This window comes from Miniopterus schreibersii, assembly GCF_964146895.1.
Source record: "Miniopterus schreibersii genome assembly, chromosome: 14".
Classification (NCBI taxonomy): domain Eukaryota; kingdom Metazoa; phylum Chordata; class Mammalia; order Chiroptera; family Miniopteridae; genus Miniopterus; species Miniopterus schreibersii.
In genome coordinates, this window is record NC_138114.1 from 23621952 (window position 1) to 23640369 (window position 18418).

General features: G+C 36.3%; 1 protein-coding gene across 12 annotated transcripts in view; it reads left to right on the plus strand.

Moving 5' to 3' along the window:
* The window catches only part of JMJD1C (jumonji domain containing 1C), a gene marked incomplete at its 5' end in the record, with an annotated part of 199030 nt that overhangs the window by 26144 nt on the left and 154468 nt on the right, over window positions 1-18418 (plus strand). For 3 of the 12 annotated variants that reach the window (XM_081157765.1, XM_081157775.1, XM_081157774.1), the window contains one exon: window positions 358-892. The exons of 6 other annotated variants lie outside the window; for them this stretch is intronic. In XM_081157765.1, the coding sequence (XP_081013891.1) occupies window positions 725-892 (168 nt within the window). Of the gene's footprint in view, window positions 1-357; window positions 893-18418 lie in introns of those variants that run through there. 3 more of the 12 variants (XM_081157773.1, XM_081157777.1, XM_081157776.1) reach the window with 2 other exon arrangements.

Consider the following 18418-nt stretch of genomic DNA (forward strand, 5'->3'; position numbering starts at 1 on the left):
ACCTAATAAGGCGAGCACCTGGTGTTCTAAAAAACATTGCTCTAGAGATGTGGCGTTTAACCTGGAGTTTATCTTGTGACCCAGAGTGGAAACCAGCGCACTTCACTTTCGTCTCACCCCCACTTCTGAAGGAGCGAGGAGTGGAAAGATGGACTTCAAACGCTCTCGATGCTGTTCCTGGAGGAGAGCACTCCCTTCTGTGTGTCTCTCGACTTCGCATCCCACTAGTCCCACAGCGACCGCCGCGGCTTCGGGCACTACTTTGCGTCTGCGGTGGTTCCTGGGACCCTCTTCCGCGGCTCCCTCCCCCCGCCCGCGCCGGCGGAAGGAGACGCGCCGCGCGCTCGCGGCTTCGCTGGTGGATGGGGAGGCGGAGTAGTACTGGCCGCGGCTCGGTGGCGGCGGCCGGGGCTGCCTCGGGGCTCCAGACAGCCGTGTAGGGATTTCTGTCAGTTTTTTTTTTTTGCGTATGTGTGCGGGGCGTGCGGGTGTGGCGCTGCAGTCAGAGGCTACGAGACGGGAGTCCGGGAGAGTGTTGAGTACGAGACCGAGGTCGCTGTGCCCTTCTGGGCAGAGCGTCCGGTGCGCCCCCGAGTCTGCGCTCCCTCGCGGGGCTGCCGCTGTCCTCCGGCCCGCTGTCCTCAGCATGGGCGGCCGGTAGGAGCGGGGTTTCGTTGGTTACCTAGCAGTGGATAAGGCAGCGGCCGCTTCGGCAGTGTTGGCTATGGCGGTGGAGACGCGGCCGGAGCTGGTGGGGAAGCGGTTCCTGTGCGTGGCTGTCGGCGAAGAGGCGCGGCCGGAGCGCCGGCAGAGCGGACACAGCTGGCTAGGCTGGCGAGCGGGGGTCATCCGAGCTGTGTCACATAGGGACTGCCGCAACCCGGACCTAGCGGTAAGAGAGCGGCGCCCGCACCCCCACTTTCTCGCAGCCATACCTTGAGGGGTTACCTCTGGCACCTTGCTCCGCCAGCCAGCTGGCGGTCACGCCCCTCCTACGAGCTCAAGGCGGATTTGCCCACATCCCCTGACGGGGTCGCCGCCTTCCCACAAGTGGCTTTCCCGACGAGAGCGGTGACCGAGCGGGACTCCGCAGCGTCCACCGCGGCCCTGGCCCCGGATCCTCGGCCGCTGTTCCGGAGGGGGTCGGCCGTGGCTTCCCTCTTCAGCTCCTGGGCGGCCTCGGAGACCTTTCTGATAGGCGGTCCGGGAGACCCGCGCTGCGCTGGCAGGTGGGGGTGGGGAGGTAGGGGGCCAGATTCACCAGCACCTTTTTTCTTGCCAAAGTCCTAATAGTGCAGAGGTTGGGGACTTGAAACTTATCCGTAAGGTTGCCGAAGTGGAGGAGAAACGGAAAGAGACAGGTCTCTGTTTTCCAGTCAGTCCTGGGATTGTGTGTTTTCGAGGCACAGGCCGCATCAGTGGTACCCAGATTTCACCTCTTTCCACAGTAGATGCTTGGGTGTCTAACCGGAAACGATGAAAACGAAAAGTTTTGGTTTGGAGGGCCATAAATATTAACATTTCTCCCTTCCTCCTTTCCTTTCCCCTCCCTCCCTCCCTCCCTCCCTCCCTCCCTCCCTCCCTTCCTTCCTTCCTTCCTTCCTTCCTTCCTTCCTTCCGTTTTTCCCATAGTATTGTGTGTTTTTGTTAGAAGTGAATAGGACTTTGGAAATCATCCATTCCAGGGTTTTATACTGTTTTAAAAGGAATTTTAAAAGTATAGAAATTAAAATGTTAAGTGCCCAGCTGAACCTTCGTCTTTTTCTTTCCTTGCATATGACACTACCAGTATTTTCTTTCAGTAGTGTAGGAATGTGTACAATTTCGAGACGTGGTATGTTCTGTCAGTGTTCCAAGCACATTTTCATTGGGGGGCAGGTTAGTCGTAAGGGGCATAGTAGAGGCAAGACATTCGCCAAGCTTCCCAAGGCTGGTTTAGGAATACGTAATCCATGAAATTTATTGGTAAGTGCCCTGGGGCATTTAATTTTCACTGAAAATTTCAAATTTGGGAATATTTTTTCCTTTTATATATGTGTAGGTTCACAATTCCAAACTCACTTTAATATCTATCTATACATGCACATACCTATTTTAATATTTACGTTGGAGTTTCCGAGTGTTTTTGTAAACCCCCGTTTCATGGCTATAGTCAACGATATGGTGTCATGCACCATGTGTTAATGTTGACTTGATATTGCAAAATGCCTTTGTTTTGCTAATAGGTATTTCTGATAGGGAATAGCAGAGTAGAGGTAATTTTGAAAGTGTTCATTGGTTATTCTTGTTGAAAAGAAGAAAAAGAATCATTCTTGAAATTTGATCATAATTGTTCTGCAATTATGACAGTTCAGTAACTTTTTTGTTTTTTGTGTAAAAGGCATGCTCTGAATTTATTTCTCCTTCACTCCGATATGAAATTGCCTGGGCTTTTATGTAGAAGCTAGTTGGATTACAGTTGAACATTTTAATATTGTTTCAAGACAAAGAAGGAATGCTATTTTGTATTTTCCACAGTATTTTATTTTAGTAGATACATGAAAATTAGGAAATACAGTTTTAAATTATGAATATTATTGGTGACAGTCAAGTTATAAAAGTTAAATATATGAAAAACAATTACTTACATGGACATTTAAAATATAAAGGGATTTACATATATCATGTTTGCAAAAGGTAAGGTATTAAGCTGGATATTTAAAAATGAAAAATATATGTGGATGATGGGGATTGACTGGAGAGAACAAGAATTTTTCTCAGGTGATAGAAATGTTTTATTTCTTGATTGTTGGTTACAGGGGTATCTACATATGTCAAAACTTATTGAACTGTACACTTACTGTATGTGCATTTACTATATGCAAATATTACCTCAAAAAAAGAAAAAATGCGTTTTGAGTAATAACTATGTGAACCTTTAACACTTCTCTTTTATTTAACAGTCTTTGATTTGAAAAAATTATTATTATAGTGTAATTGGCGTTTTTTAAAATCTAGAACCTACAGTGTTCATTAACTCCCAGACTTTCTTACATTCATATTTTGTTTACATTTATATATCCTAAATTAATGAACTTTGGAACAGTTTAGCATAAGCACATTTATTAGAAATATTGGCTGTATATATTTATGGCATGTTTGGAAGGATAACTGTCAAAACTTGAAAGTAGTTTAGGGAATGCTTTATCTCAAAAGTTAATCAGTTCTTATTTTTGGTCTTATGTATAAGGAATTGCCTTGTGCATTAATTTTTTTCCTATCATTGCTGTTAACTAACACAACCGTGGTAGTTTACACAACATGAGTTGATTATTTTACAGTTCTGGAGATTGCAAGTCTAACATGGGTCTCAGTGGGCTAAAATCAAGGTGTGGTAGAACTGTGTTCTTTTCTGGAGGCTCCCATGGAGATCCTTTTTTTTCTTCTCCCTTTTTCCAGCTTTTAAAAACAGCCCGTATTACTTGGCTCATGGCTCTCTTCTCCTTAAAAGCCAGCGACGTGTATCTCTCTGATCATTCTTCTCCAGGCACACCTCCCTCTGACTCTCCTGCTTCCTCTTCCACTTTTAAATGCTCTCCTGATCATATTGGGCCCACCCAGATAATCCAGGATAATCTCCCCATCTGCTAATTCACAACTTTAATTCCATCTGAACCTTCCCCTTTGCCTCATAATGTCACATAGTTACAGGTTTCGTTTATTAGGGCATGAGCACCTTTGGGATGGCACTATTCAGCCCAACACACTGTGGTTGCAAAAACATTCTTTTACAGTAAGATCATATGTAATTTGATAGAAATAAGATAAGGCTAAAATTAATTATATTTTTTCATGCTAGCAGTTTCAGTGATATCACTGTCTGATCTCTTAAGTAAATGGGCTTAATGTAGAGTTTTTACTAAAAACTTCTTGGATAATTTCATTATTTTGTTGGTGACTTTAAAAAAAATGCTTGAAAGCCTTTTGGGTTATCTATTGGGATTACATTAACCAACGAAAGACTTCATCTGAACCCTTTTTATTCAGGAGGGCCATGTTGTTGAAGAAGTTGAAATACATAAAGTATATTGTGAGACCTCAGCATGTTGAATTCTTTTTTTAGCCCCATCACTTAGGTTTTTGCCTTGGTATACATGTTGAACCGTATTACTGCCCTACTTTTTGAGGAACTTCTCTGGAAAAGTGATAGTATTATGAAAGGAAAGCTAGAAGTGGAGAAGTACTATTGTGTAATATTGAATAACATTGTCATACTTATTAAAGAGCAAAAATTGATTTACTGCCTGGCCGGGTGTGGCTCAGCAGTTGAGCGTTGACCAGGGATCCAGGCGATTGGGGTTCGATTCCCAGTCAGGACAAATGCCCTGGTTGTGGGCTCTATCAATGACTCTCTCATCATTGATGTTTCTATCTCTCTCCCTCCCTCTCCTTTCCTCTCTCTGAAATCAATAAAGATATATTTTTTTTAAAAATTGATTTACTCATTGTTTTTTACTTACCTTCCATACCTGTCGGCCATATATTATCCATCCAGTCATTTACCCACCCACCTTCCCTTGATTCTTAGGGTGATAGCAGCATTGTTTCAAGCTTAACTTGTCTAAAATGTCAGTATTTTTTTTAAAAAGTATCAGGGTTTTTTTCTTAATACCCAAAAGGCATAAAAAGTTACATTGTGTTTTATAGACCAAACACACAAAATTTGCTTGTGTATTGGGGGATTTTTATTTTTTTAATTTTTATTTATTGATTTTATTTTTTAAGAGAAAGGAAGCACAGGGGGCGGAGAGAAAGAGAGAGAGAAACTTGTTCCACTTATTTATGCATTCATTGGTTGATTATTGTATGTGCCTTGACTCGGATCAAACCCAAAACCTTGGTGGATCTGGAGTATGTTCTAACCAACTGAGATACCAGCCAGGGCTGGGGAATTTTCTTACGGTCATTTAGTAGGAGTAGCTAACCTTGGAATGCAGATCTTAAACTTCTAAACTGTATACCTATACCTCATAAAAGTTTTGGTTCTTTTTTCAGATCTTATGTCTTAAATATAAATAAAATATTTATGTTTAGGAAATTAAAGTGATTTATGATTGATTTGTTTATATGGAAGTCCTTTTCCATTTTTAGTTCTATGCATTTCTGCTCAGCTATCTCTTAAGTTTTATATTGAGTTGGTAACATTTGACTCCCTTGTAAGTTTTGTTAAATTTTTTCAGTAATTCTGAGATTTATAGGATGGTCTTGCAGTATTGATAATGCTGATTTCTGGTTTATTCACAATGATGAATGAATGAATGAATGAATGAATGAATGAATTAATGATTTTTACTTTATTGCTCAGTATGACCTAGATAGTTAACCACAGGGAAAATTGGTTTCACTGGCAGATAGGAAGACTTTTATGTCTGATTTAAATGCATGGACTGTTTTTCACCCTTTCTTAAATTTGTTGTTACTAGTCTTAAAGACTTAGGTGCAAGAAAATGAATATGTAAATTGTAGCTATGGCACATACTTTGTGCAGTTGTAACTACTACCTGGTTTAAAAAAAGATGATTACCCAGTAAATGGTGTGAATTGTATGTTTCTGTAAAATTAAATAAAGGAGGTATTTTCCCCCTCCTTTTGACCTGCCATACATACATTCTGGCACATATTTTGATTTCATTAATTTAAAATAGAGAATTTTTTAATTCATCAGAGTAATTGAACTAAAGACATTTTACCATGAGAATTCTGTTTTTTCATATAGGGATGTAATTATATTTAAAAGTAAATTGCTAGCCCGGTCGGCATGGCTTAGGGGATGAGCATCGACCTAGGATCCAGGAGATCGCGGTTTGATGCCCGGTCAGGGCACATGCCCGGGCTGCGGGCTCGATCCCTGGTGGAGGCCTGCAGGAAGCAGCTGATCAGTGCTCTCTCTCATTGATGTTTCTGTCTCTCCCTCTCCCTTCCTCTCTCTGAAATCAATAAAGACATATTTAAAAATAATAATAATAAATTGCTAGAGCCTGGCCGGCGTGGCTCAGCGGTTGAGCGTTGACCTAGGATCCAGGAGATCATGATTCGATTCCCAGTCAGGGCACATGCCTGGGTTGCGGGCTTGATCCCCAGTCCGGGAAGTGAAAGAGACAGCTGATCAATGACTCTCTCTCATCACTGATGTTTCTCTCTCTCTCCCTCTCTCTTCACCTCTCTGAAATCAATAAAGATATATATTTTTTTAAAAACTAAATTGCTTGATATTTCAGTAATTGGAAGAATATAGGCTATTTCCCTGGATATTTCCCTATGGTTATAGATTTAATGTATCACATTTTGACAGTTTCAAGTTATGTACAAAGAGTGTATTGAACATTCAAACGCATACTCATTTTCTTTCCTCTTTGCACATTTAGTACAGTACCTAGCTTTTACGTAGATGTTTAGTAAATGTACATTGAATGTGAATGAATATCAAATTTCTTGAATACTATGATCCATATTAACGATCTCAATTATCTATTACTAGTCAGTCTTTTAAATGTTTATTTATTTATTTATTTTAGAGAGAGAAACATTGATATGTTGTTCCACCCATCCAAGCACTCATTTTGGTCGACTCCTTCCTGCATGTGCCCTGATGGGGGGATGGAACCTGAAACCTTGGCGAATCAGGACGATGCTTCAACCAACTGAGCTACTGGGCCTCAGCTATTACTATTTACTCTTAATTTTGATTCTCTTTTTTTTGTTTTGTGGCATTGTGTACCTTAGTGATTGCTCCCCCAATATCCATTATCCATAGTGTGGTTTGACTAAAGGGTGGGCCAGTATTCCTAAACCAGTCAAGAAAATGAACCCTTTTGGCTACAATTGAGTGCAGGCCTTAAATAGTTCTAATCAGAATGAAGCAAGCCAAGTATAGTATTGTGTGGGTATAAGTCTGGAATTGCCATAGCTATTTTCCTGCTTTAAGGTAAACCAGTTTGTGGACAAAGCTAACAGAGAGAGGCTAGTAGAGTTGAAAAGTCAACAGAAAAAATGTGGCTGATCACATTGTTTTCTGAAGCCTAAATATCACTTTTGGCTTTTTCATTTATGAGCTTTTCATTATAGAAGAATAAATTAATTTATCTGTTTTTGGTGGTTTTTCTTTTCTTTGGAACCACAGAGATGTTAGCTGATACATATGGTAATATTTCATTTCTTTTTTTTTTTTAAAGAATATGAGAGGAATTTTCTTGACACCTTTGCCTTGTTTGTTATGTGATGTTGAGACATTAAACTTTTGTCATACCAATTTTGAACTTTGTGATTAATTTATGTCTTGTGAAAGATTGTCACTTAGGAACTGAAACATCTGATCCATTGTTTAAATTTTGAGTTTAAGATTCAGAAAACATCTTTAGGCTCACAGGAATATCAAAGAACGAAGTCATATGTTAATATCTGGAGAAAGTTATGTATTGCCATTTAATGTAAAATGGCTGTATGTATGGTTAGTGTGAGATTTATTTTCTCCCTAAATTGTTGTTCCTTAGATTGAATGTTAGCATCAAGGCAGTACAGTACTAGGTAAGGTATTTAAACTGTGAAGCAATTTAAAATTGGTAAACTGTTCCAGTGTGCTGAATAGCATCATACTATTAGTTTGGTCTGTCTTTTTCTTCAAAAGCACATTTATTAAACTATATAGATCATATTTTAGAGTGTTGTTTTTATCCCCTAAAATGTTTTATTGCTTTAACTTTCAAAATCTTTTTTATTTTAATATGAAAGTGATTCATTTTAAGGGACTCCATTTTAGACTGTTCATCTGAATAAAGGAAATAGATAATGAATATGAATATTACTGTTTTTGTTCCATCTTTCAATAATGGTTTTGAAATAATATAAACAGACATATATTTGTAGAAATAATGATTAATTCGTCTTGAAATACAAAGTGAAAGCTGTGAAAAAGGTAAATATGTTTATAAATAGAGCTAACATAGTATTGCTTTAAATTTGCTTCTGAATTTTTTAGCATTCAGAGCAAAATGAGAATTGTGATGAATTAAAATGCTATTAATTATCATAGTGATTTTCAATAAGTCTTACTGGCTTTCGAATTGCTTTTTGTACTCATTGGAAAAGTGAATGACCAGAGGGTGTAGGAAGAAAAGAAGAAACCTGAGGGTAACTGAATTCTGATCTTCAACCCCTACAGTTAGAACAGCTTTGATTTTTATCTGTTTCATTTTATAATCATTTCTCAGGTCAAAAAAATATAGGTTATGTAGTTCTATTTTTAGGGAAGAGGAAGTATGCCATTGTTAAAGAGAAACTTACTGATAGAAGATTCTGAAACTGGTAGCAGCTACAGGGAGAATTAAGTAACATACAACTGTTAAAGACAGTGAATATTATCATAGCACATGAATAACTCTTGCTCAGTAATTAAGGATCAAAGTTGTAATTATAAAGTGACTCTTAATGAGAGTATTCCTAGAAGAGATTAAACTGATGTGGTCCAGGTATGTAATTTTTTAGTGATCAGTGGGACCTATAGGAGAATATCCTAGTATGTATGACTGAAGTCAGTGATTGTCAGCATTTTTTATCTTTGCAGTCTTCCAGTTGATTAGCTTTAGTGTGCATGAAAATCTTGGAGGGAGCTCCATGCTTAACGTGCTCATATCTACATATTTTGATCTCGAGTATGAGGTGGAGGACTCAAAATCTCCATTTTACTAAGAATTATTTATTAGGTACCAAAACAACATAAAATTCTATTTCCAGAATAATTTTACTCTGCCACTCTTTAACCATTTTTATTAATTCAAGTGTCTTTCTGGAGTTGCTTTTACAAATATATGAACAAGTGTACATAGTCTCATTTCCCCCATTCATATGTGATCAATCTGAGCATCACTAAAAGGAAAACAACCACACATGAGTCTCTTGATAAGATATAGTAGGAAGTACACAGTCCAGCTTCTTAAGTATTTTTCCTGAAAATTATTGAACTTGCATATATAATCAAGCTTCTACATTCAACCACTAGTTTGCAGGACATATGAGGATAGAGGAGCATGTTAAACTACACCTTGAGGATGCAGCCAGCCAGATCCACAGTGTGGGAAATTCTAGAGCTGTGCCATCTGATCTTGTGGCAACTGACCTCATGTGGCAATTAAAATTAATTAAAATTTAATAAAATTAAAAATCAATTCCTCATTGCTCTAGACACATTGCTAGTTCTCAGTTGCCACACAGAAATTTCATCATTGCAGAAATGTCTATCAGACAAAGCTATTCTAGAGTAACCATTAAAAAAATATAACATCTAAAGTAGTAGAAGGGAAAGAACTGGAATAATAAAAGTTAAAGAAATATAATAAAGGTGAGACAAAGCACAAAATGATATAGATATAATTTTAACCTCAATATATTAGGAATTACTTAAATGTAAATTGACTAAATGCTTCTGTTAAAAGGCAGGTTATCAAAGCTGAAGGAGAAAACCCACTTAACACACCTATGTGCTGGTTTTTTGTGTGTATTTTAAAAAAATATATATCTTTATTGATTTCAGAGGGAGGAGGGGAGAGGTGAAACATCAATGATGAGAGAGTTATTGATTGACTGCCTCTTGCACGCCCCTGACTGGGCATCCAGCCCACCACCCCGGCATATGCCCTGACCAGGAATCGAACCATGATCTCCTGGATCCTAGGTTGATGTTCAACCACTGAGCCACGCCCGGCTGGGCCTATGTGTTGTTCATAACAAATCCATCTGAAACATCAGAATACTTAAAGGTGTGTGTAAAGAATGGGAGAAAATTGCATGAAAATACTAATTAAAGATAGTTGATATGGCTATTTTAAAGTCAGTGTTCAAGGCAAGAAGCATTATTTAGGATAAAGAGGTTTTATCATGATAAAATAATTTATTCAGCAAGAAGATATAATTTTAATTTTATAAGCACCTGTGAAATGACTTAAAAGACATAAAGCTGAAACTGATAGAGAAAATAGTTAAATTTATAATTACAGTGGGAGATTACTGTAAATAACCATAGAACTAGCAATAAAAGAAATAGAAGTAATAGAAGATTTAGAATAATAAGTATTTTAGAATAATAAAACCATCTCACAAAATGGTTGTGTGAATGAGATAGTCAATAAATTATCATTCAATAAATATTGAAATGTTTTTATTCAGTAAATATTTGAGCACCTAGTATATGCCAGACACTATATAAGACTTGTATGTTGTAAGGTGTACAACCTTAAATGTAAGATATTGTCATGTATAAGTCTAATCATCAATTTTAAATGCTTAATGGATGATAAGCCGTGATATGTATATCGATTCATAGAAGTGAGTGATACAGATTTGAAGGATGCATTTATTGAGGAAAATAGGACATTTTGAATCCAAAAGAGTAACTGGCAATTAGAATATGAGAAGAGGGGTAAAATGGTATTGGAAGGGAGAAATAGAATGAGAAAAAGCAAACCAGTCAGCTTCAGAAGAGTGTATTGGAAAAACATTAGGAATAATTTGAAATTTAGGGCCTAACATCAGACTGAGAAGTTTGTGTATGTCTAGGGAGTGGTTGTGTGAAATGAATAGCATAGTGATTCTGCCATTTCCCAGCTTTACAAATATTTTTGAAGGTAGATGGAAGGGCCTTGGTGCATGCACATAATTAATTTTAATAGCTGAAACAACAGACTAATTTCCATAGAGATTTACCTGTTTACACTTCTACTTGCAGTTTATGAGAGCACCAGTTTTCCCACACTCATCAGTGTAGGATGTTGGTCATAATCTGCCTGATGGGCCAAATAAATGGTACTTCGCTTTAATTTGCATTTATGTGTTTTTTTTTGTTTGTTTTTAAATACAAGTAACCTGTTTATACTTTGGCCCATTTTGTGATTTCTTTTTCTTACTGATCTATAGCTATGCTTTTAATATTTAAGATGTATCTGTTTCTTTTTTTTTTTTTAACATGTGACACGTTTTTTTCCTAGTCTCTTGCTATTTTTAGGTGTTCATACTACATTTCTCATGGCTTTGCTTATCATTTATAGGATTAAGTTTTTTTCCTTTGACTTCAGAATAATGTGTCTTACTTAAGCACCTCTCTAACCCAAAACTATGTATTTTAAAACATTCACCCCCTTCCCCTGACTGCTTCTTGTAACACAGGACCAGAGTGTTTTAATAATTGCAATTTTATAGAATCTTAATTATAGGTAAGGCAAACCTGTTTATTACTTTTCATTTTCAAAAATGTATTGGGCATTCTTGCATTTAGGTTCTTTTCGAAGAAACTTTTTTATTGTGATAAAATATACATAACAGAAAATTTACCATTTTAACCGCTTAGTGGTATTAAGTACATTTACATTCTTGTGCAGTTATCACCACTATCCATTGTCAGAACTTATTTGTGATCCCCAAAAGAAACTGTACTCAATAATAATAACTCTCGATTCCCTTCTACTCTAGCTCCTGGGCACCCCTAGTCTACTTTCTGTCTCTGAATTTGCTCATACTTCATTTAAGTGGAGTCATACAGTATTTTTCACTTAGTGTCTGGCTTATTTAACGTAGTATAATGTTCTTTAAGATTTGTCCATGTTGTAGAAAGTATCATAACTTTGTTTTTATGACCAAATGATATTCTTTTGCATATACATACCTCATTTTGTTTATTTGTTCATCTGTTGATGGACACTTGACAACTCAAGTTCTACCTTTTGGCTATTGTTGAGTAATGTTACTATGAACATTGGTGTACAAATATCTCTTCAGGTTCTTTCAGTGCTCTTGGGTATATCCCCAGAAGTGGAATTGCTGGATCATATGGTAATTCTGTGTTTAGTGTTGTGAGGAACCACCATACTGTTTTCCACAACGGCTGCAGCATTTTACAGTCCCACCAGTAATGTACAAGGGTTCTGGTTTTTCCACATCCTGTCCAATATTTGGTATTTTCTGGTGTGTGTGTGTGCGCTCGTGTGCATGCATGTGCGTCTGCTCTAAACAGCTATCCTAATGGGTGTGAAGTGGTCTATCATAATGGTTTTGATTATCATTTTCCTAATGATTAGTGATATTGAGCTTCTCTTCATGTACTTATTGGCCATTTGTATTCTTTGAAGAAATGTTTATTCAAGTCCTTTGCCTATTTATTTAAAGAGTAGTTTTACTGATTTTTTTAGAGAGAGAGAGAGGAAGGGAGAAGAGAGAAATATCGATGTGAGAGTGCAACGTTGATCTGCTGCCTCCTGCATTCCCCTCACCAGGATCTAGCCCACAACCGTGTGCCCTGACTGGGAGTCGAACCAGCAACCTCTCAGTGCACCAGGTGATGTCCAACCAACTGAGCCACACTGGCCAGGCCAAGTCCTTTGCCCTCTTTAAAATTAGGTTGATTGTTTTTTGTTGTTGAGTTCTTTATATATTTCATATATTAATCCTTTATCAGACAATTTGCAATTACTTTCTCATTGTGTAGTTTGCTTTTTCGCAGTCCTGAAACTGTTTCAGTATATAAAAGTTTTTAATGTTGATGTAGTCCAGTTTTTCTTTTTTAGTTTTGTTGCCTGTGCTTTTGGTGTTGTATCCAAGAAATTAGTGCCAAACCCAGTGTCATGAAGCTTTTGTGTCCTGTGTTTTCTTTATAGTTTTAACTCTTGTGTTTAGTTCTTTGATCCATTTTGAGTTCATTTTTGTATATAGTGTAAGATAACAATTCAACTTCATTCTCTGCATGTGGATATCCAGTTTTCCCAGTACCATTTGTTGAAAAGACTGTCCTTTTCCCATTGAATAGCTTTGGCATCCTCAGCAAAAAGTCATTTGACAGTATATGTGAGGGTTTATTTCTGGGTTCTGTATTCTATTCCATTAGTCTTTACATGTCTGTATTCCAGTACCACATCATTTTGATTGCTTTTAGGTTTGTATTATGTTTGAAATCAGGAAGTGTGAGTCTTCCAACTTGGTGCTTTTTCAAGATTGTTTTGGCTATTTGGGGTCTCTTGAGATTCCATATGAATTTTAGGATTGATTTTTCTAGTTCTGTAAAAAATGTCATTGGGCTTTTGATATAGATTGTATTGAATTTGTAGGTCTCTTTTAGTATTGATATCTCAACAGTATTACATTTTCCAATTCATGAACACAGGAAGTCTTTCCATTTATTTGTGTCTTCAAATTTTTTTTTTTTTTTTAGCAACTTGTTTCATTGTACAAGTCTTTTGCCTCTTTGGGTAAGTTAATTACTTAATATTTTAATCTTTTTGATGCTTTTGTAAATGGAATTGTTTTCATAATTTCCTTTTCAGACTGCTCATTATTAGTATATAGAAATGCAACTTTTTTTTAATGTGTTGATTGTGTATCTTGCAGCTTTGCTGAATTTGTTTATTCTAACAGGTTTTTTTCAGAGTTTGTGAAAATTTTAGTGTTTTCTACATATGGGATTCTGTCACCTGCAAACAAGTAATTTTTCTTCCTTTCAATGTTTTGGATGTTTTTGTTCTTTTTCTTGTATAATTTTGTATCTAGAAGTTCCAAGCCACATTTTATAGAAGTGGCAAAAATGAGGATCCTATCTTGTTCTTGATCTTAGAGGAAAAAGCTTGCAGTCTTTTACTGTTGAGTATGCTGTTAGCTGTGGAATTTTCATATATGACCTTTATTGTGTTGAGGTAATTTCCTTCTTATCCCTAGTTCTTTTTTGTGTTTTTATCATGAAAGGGTGTTGAATTTTTTCAAATGCTTTTTCTGCATCAATTAGGATGATTATCTGTTTCCCTTGCCCTTCATTCTTTTAATGTGGCATATGAAATTGCTTCTTGTATGTGGAGCCATCTTTGCTTTCCAGGTGTAAATTCCACTTGATTATGTATATAAATTTTTTAATTGTCTTTAATTTTTAAAAATTTTGTAACTTCCTATATCATTTTTTTCCCTCCCACAAATACCCCGGTGTAATTTTTCTTGGAACTTTATACAGTTTTATAAACAAATTTGGGAATAATTAACATCTTTCCATTATTGAGTCTGCACTTTAAATAAATTGGAATATCCCTTCAGCTATTCAAGTTTGTTTTTTTAAGTTCTGAAATAACTTTCTTCCTGTCCGTCTTGTTTTTTGTTAGGTTTATTTTAGACACTGTATATTTTGATTATTAAATATATATGCACATACCCTGAATCATTAATATGTACCTTTATAAATTACTGATTTGTTTCCCAAAACCCAGTTGTTTGATTAAAATAATGTCACTGCCTGGCTGGCTGGGCTCAGTGTTTGAGCATCGACCGATGATCCAGCAGATTGTGGTTGCGGGCTCTATTCCCAGTCGGGGGCATGCAGGAGGCAGTCAATCAGTGACTCATCATTGATGTTTCCATCTCTCTCCCTCTCCCTTCCTCTCTCTGAAATCAGTAAAGATACATTAAAAAAATAATAATAATAATGTCCCCTTTCTTTCCCTTTGTGTATATTTTCAGCTTATGTAATTATTTACTAGCTCTTTTCATTAATGGGCTTAACAAAGTTATTGTGGAGGTTATATATAAGAAAAATGTCATAAAGAAAAACCGAAATGATGTTACTAGCATCTTAAATCTTGCCTAAAGATTTCAGTAGACAATTAAAGATACTATTTTCTTTACATGCCTTTCACTTTATAACTGTAATCAGTGAAAATATAAATTTATTTTATAGAGCTTTACTTTTAGATGTAGCAGTTGATCTTTAAGTAAAATTATAACACAAATTTCTGTATTGAGAAATAGTGATAAAAATACAGATATTTTGGTGATTACTATGTAAAAGAAATGCATCTCGGAATCCTTTAAATTTTAAAGTGTATTTAAATTATTTCCTAAGATACCAATTCTTTTAAACTCTCCATTTTCAAAATGCTGTCTTTTTGGCATAAAATTAAGTCTGTTAAGGATGACATATATGTAGACCCTCTGTAGTTATTTATCTCTTCTGCAATGGAGTCCATTCTCAAGTGATTTCTCACCTGTGTTACATTTTAGAGAATTGTTATGTTTTTATTTCTCAAGAACTGTAGTTTAGTGAAGTGTAAAGTTTGGAGAATAGGAAACTGACCCTAATGTACATTATAACTTTTTAATGTGTTTTCTTCAGGTTTTAATATTTTGAGCCTTGCTAGAGCTTAGGAAATATGTTTTAAAACATATCCATTTAAACAACAAATGGTTACACTTTCTTAACTGAGAGAATTACTTGTGAAATTTTAAAAGGTATGAGAAAATGTTTAGTTTTGCTAAATTCCAAAAACACAAAAAGGGTGAAGGTATCATAGTTGCATTAGATACTAATTTATTGTCTAATCTTTCTTTTTTTATCATTACTATTTTATATAGGACAGAAAAGAAATAACCCAGGTTTTGACAGAACTTTTATTTAGACTTTGTTCCAAGGAAGTTTTTTGTTTTATTTTTTTAAGCAGTTTTGACTTTGACAAAATTAACAATCAATAGATACATTTAAAAATTCTTAACTTTTAGTATCTTCCATGTGATCTTTTTTATCTTAATAAAACAGTAAATATAAGTTTCTTTTCCCTTCCACCTTTTTCTCATAATTGACATATCAGTATTACATGGACAGTACACTTACAAAGCTGATTCTTTTTAGTTGCAATATTAATACCACAGAGCTATAGAAAATAAGATTTAATCTCTTCAGGTTATGAGTTAGTACCTTTATTATTTCTGTCCTAAATAATGTGGAATATTATGATTTATGTTAAACTTAGAGTACCGCAAAGGTTAGAAGGAAAGTACAGACTCAATGAAATTTGACTGCTCACTTAGTGGTGCAGAAGGAAATGAAAGAGATCAGAAACCTGTTGAATTGGATTACAGGATATCTAAATGCACTACTATTTTGTTCTCTTTAAAATTGGATGTTTTTCTTCCTGTTTCAAAATCTTCCAGATACAATAGGTGAAAAAGGTTTCTGAGAAGCTTTGTAGAAATAATGTGGAAACATGGGGAAGTGCTGAGATGAAGTCAAGGGAAGCTATAAACCTTTGAGTGCTTTTGTGATGTGCTATGCTCTATATAAGGTCAAGCTTGAGAAATTTGCTTCTTAAGAATGTGACCATTTACACTTAGAGTACCCTGTTTTTATTTTAGTCTCTTGGGCAGAGTGATTTTTATTTAAAAGTTGATTTATCTTGTGTTTCTCTTTTTATAAAATGCTTATATATTGTTCCCAGAGTTATACCAATCCCTTACAAATAATCTGAAACATAAGTAATAGGAAAAACTGTGTTGCAAAGGAAGAAATTTCCTGGTGATTGGAAGGAAATTGGAATCCCTGCATTGTAAAGAAAGTGGTGTCTGTTGTATCTTTGGCCCCTTGACATATAAGATGTTTGATGTGATCAAATCTTTCCCCAGTTTCTTGACTCCTGTTATTTTTTAATCCACTCTGGCAGGCTTTTGCCCCATTACTTCAGAGAAACTACTCTTATCAAGGGCACAAATGATCTGTTTCTTTTTAAATCAAATATCATCTCTTAGTTTTTATCATACTTGACCAATCAGCATTTAATATGGTTAATCATCCTCTCTTTCTTCAACTATTTTGTTCATTTTGCTTCTAGTACATTGTGCTCACCTGATTTTTCCTCCTACCTCTCACCTCTTCTTTGAAGTCTCCTTTATTGTTTTTTTCCCCTTCATATTTACAACCTATTAGAGGACTCAATTCTGGACCTCTTTTATATCTACACTCTTGTCGTTGGTCATCAGATCTGTTCCTCTAACCTTAAGTACCATCTTATCTGTATGCTGGTGATTCTCACATATATATACTAGTTCGGACCTTTTTTGAACCCCAGACTCGTAATGAAACAGCCCAATCATTGCTTCCATTCACATGTCTAATGGGCAAGTCAAAATTAACATGTCCATAACTGACCGCCTGATACTGTTCTCCAAAACCTGCACTGCTTTGAGTTTCCATCATCTAGTAAGTGGCAGCTCCATCTTCCCAGTTCAGTTCCCTTGAAGTCCTCTTTGACTGCTTTCTTTCATGTTCCACTTTCAAACTGTCAGCAAAGTCTTTTTGGTTCTACATTCAAAATACATCCAGAATCTCTCTCCCATTGCTACCACTCTAGTCCAAGACATCATCTTTTGCATAGATTTTCCAGGAGCTTCTAATTAGTTCCAGTAGCTTCCTAACTAGTTACTAGCAACAACTAGGCACCTAACTAGCCTAACTATTGTTCTCCTTAATCCATAAAGTACCTCCAGCAAGTATTCAGATCATGTCACTCCTAGGATCAGATGCTTCCAAAGACATCCAAACTGATTCAGAGTAAGACATGAAGGACTTACAGTGGCCTGTGAGGCTCCACATTATATGCTGCTCCCATCAGCCCACTGTGACCTATTCACCTGTTACTCCCTGATTTATGTGTTTTTTTCCAGCCCCATTGACATCCTTGCTATTTCTTGAATATTCCAGGTATCCCCTGTTTTCTTTGTACTCGTTTCTCTGCCTAGAATGCTCTTCTCCAAGATAACCATGTGACTCATTCCCCCAAGTAGGTGTATTCAAATGTTAATAATCTTGCCTGTCCTGCATGGCTCAGCGGTTGAGCATCGACCTATAGGATACAGGAGATCACGGTCCATTCCCCGTCTGGGCATATCCCAAGTTGCATGCTTAACCTTCAGTAGGGGACATGCAGGTGGCAGCCAACCAATGACTCTCTCATCATTGATGTTTCTCCCTCTCTCTGAAATCAATAAAGACATTTAAAAAACAAACAAACAAAAAAGAATATGCTTATTGTGGTCTTCTTTGACCACCTTATCTAAAATGAACCCCCTTCCCTCCTTTCTCATCATTTTACATCCCCTTTCCCACTCTACTTGACTTTTCTCTGCTTTCTTTCATATTAAACATTTTACTTATTTTTCTACACTAGAATTAAGTGTGATGAAATGGGTTTTTCCCCCCCGCTATTTTTCGCTATATTCCCAGCACCTAGAACATTGCCTAGTATCTAATGGTTATTTGTTTATTTAATTGAAGTGCAAAGCAATGTCCTAGAATTTTCTGAAATTTAACACTAATTCTTTGAGATACATTAGTTTTATAGCTTAAAAAAATCCTCATAAAGTCAAAGAGAACTTTATAATATGCATATATATGAAATCAGAAAACTTTCCAATTGTTATGCCTTGGGTCTCAGTAAATGTTTGTTGAATGAATAAATACCAAGTCTCAATTATGTGGTTAGCATTGTAGGCTAATCCAAAATTTAAAAAGTAAACCCACTCTAAAATATTTATACTTCTAGTGGAGGGAGCTTTGTTGAGGTACAACTGACATACAATAAACTGCACATAGTAT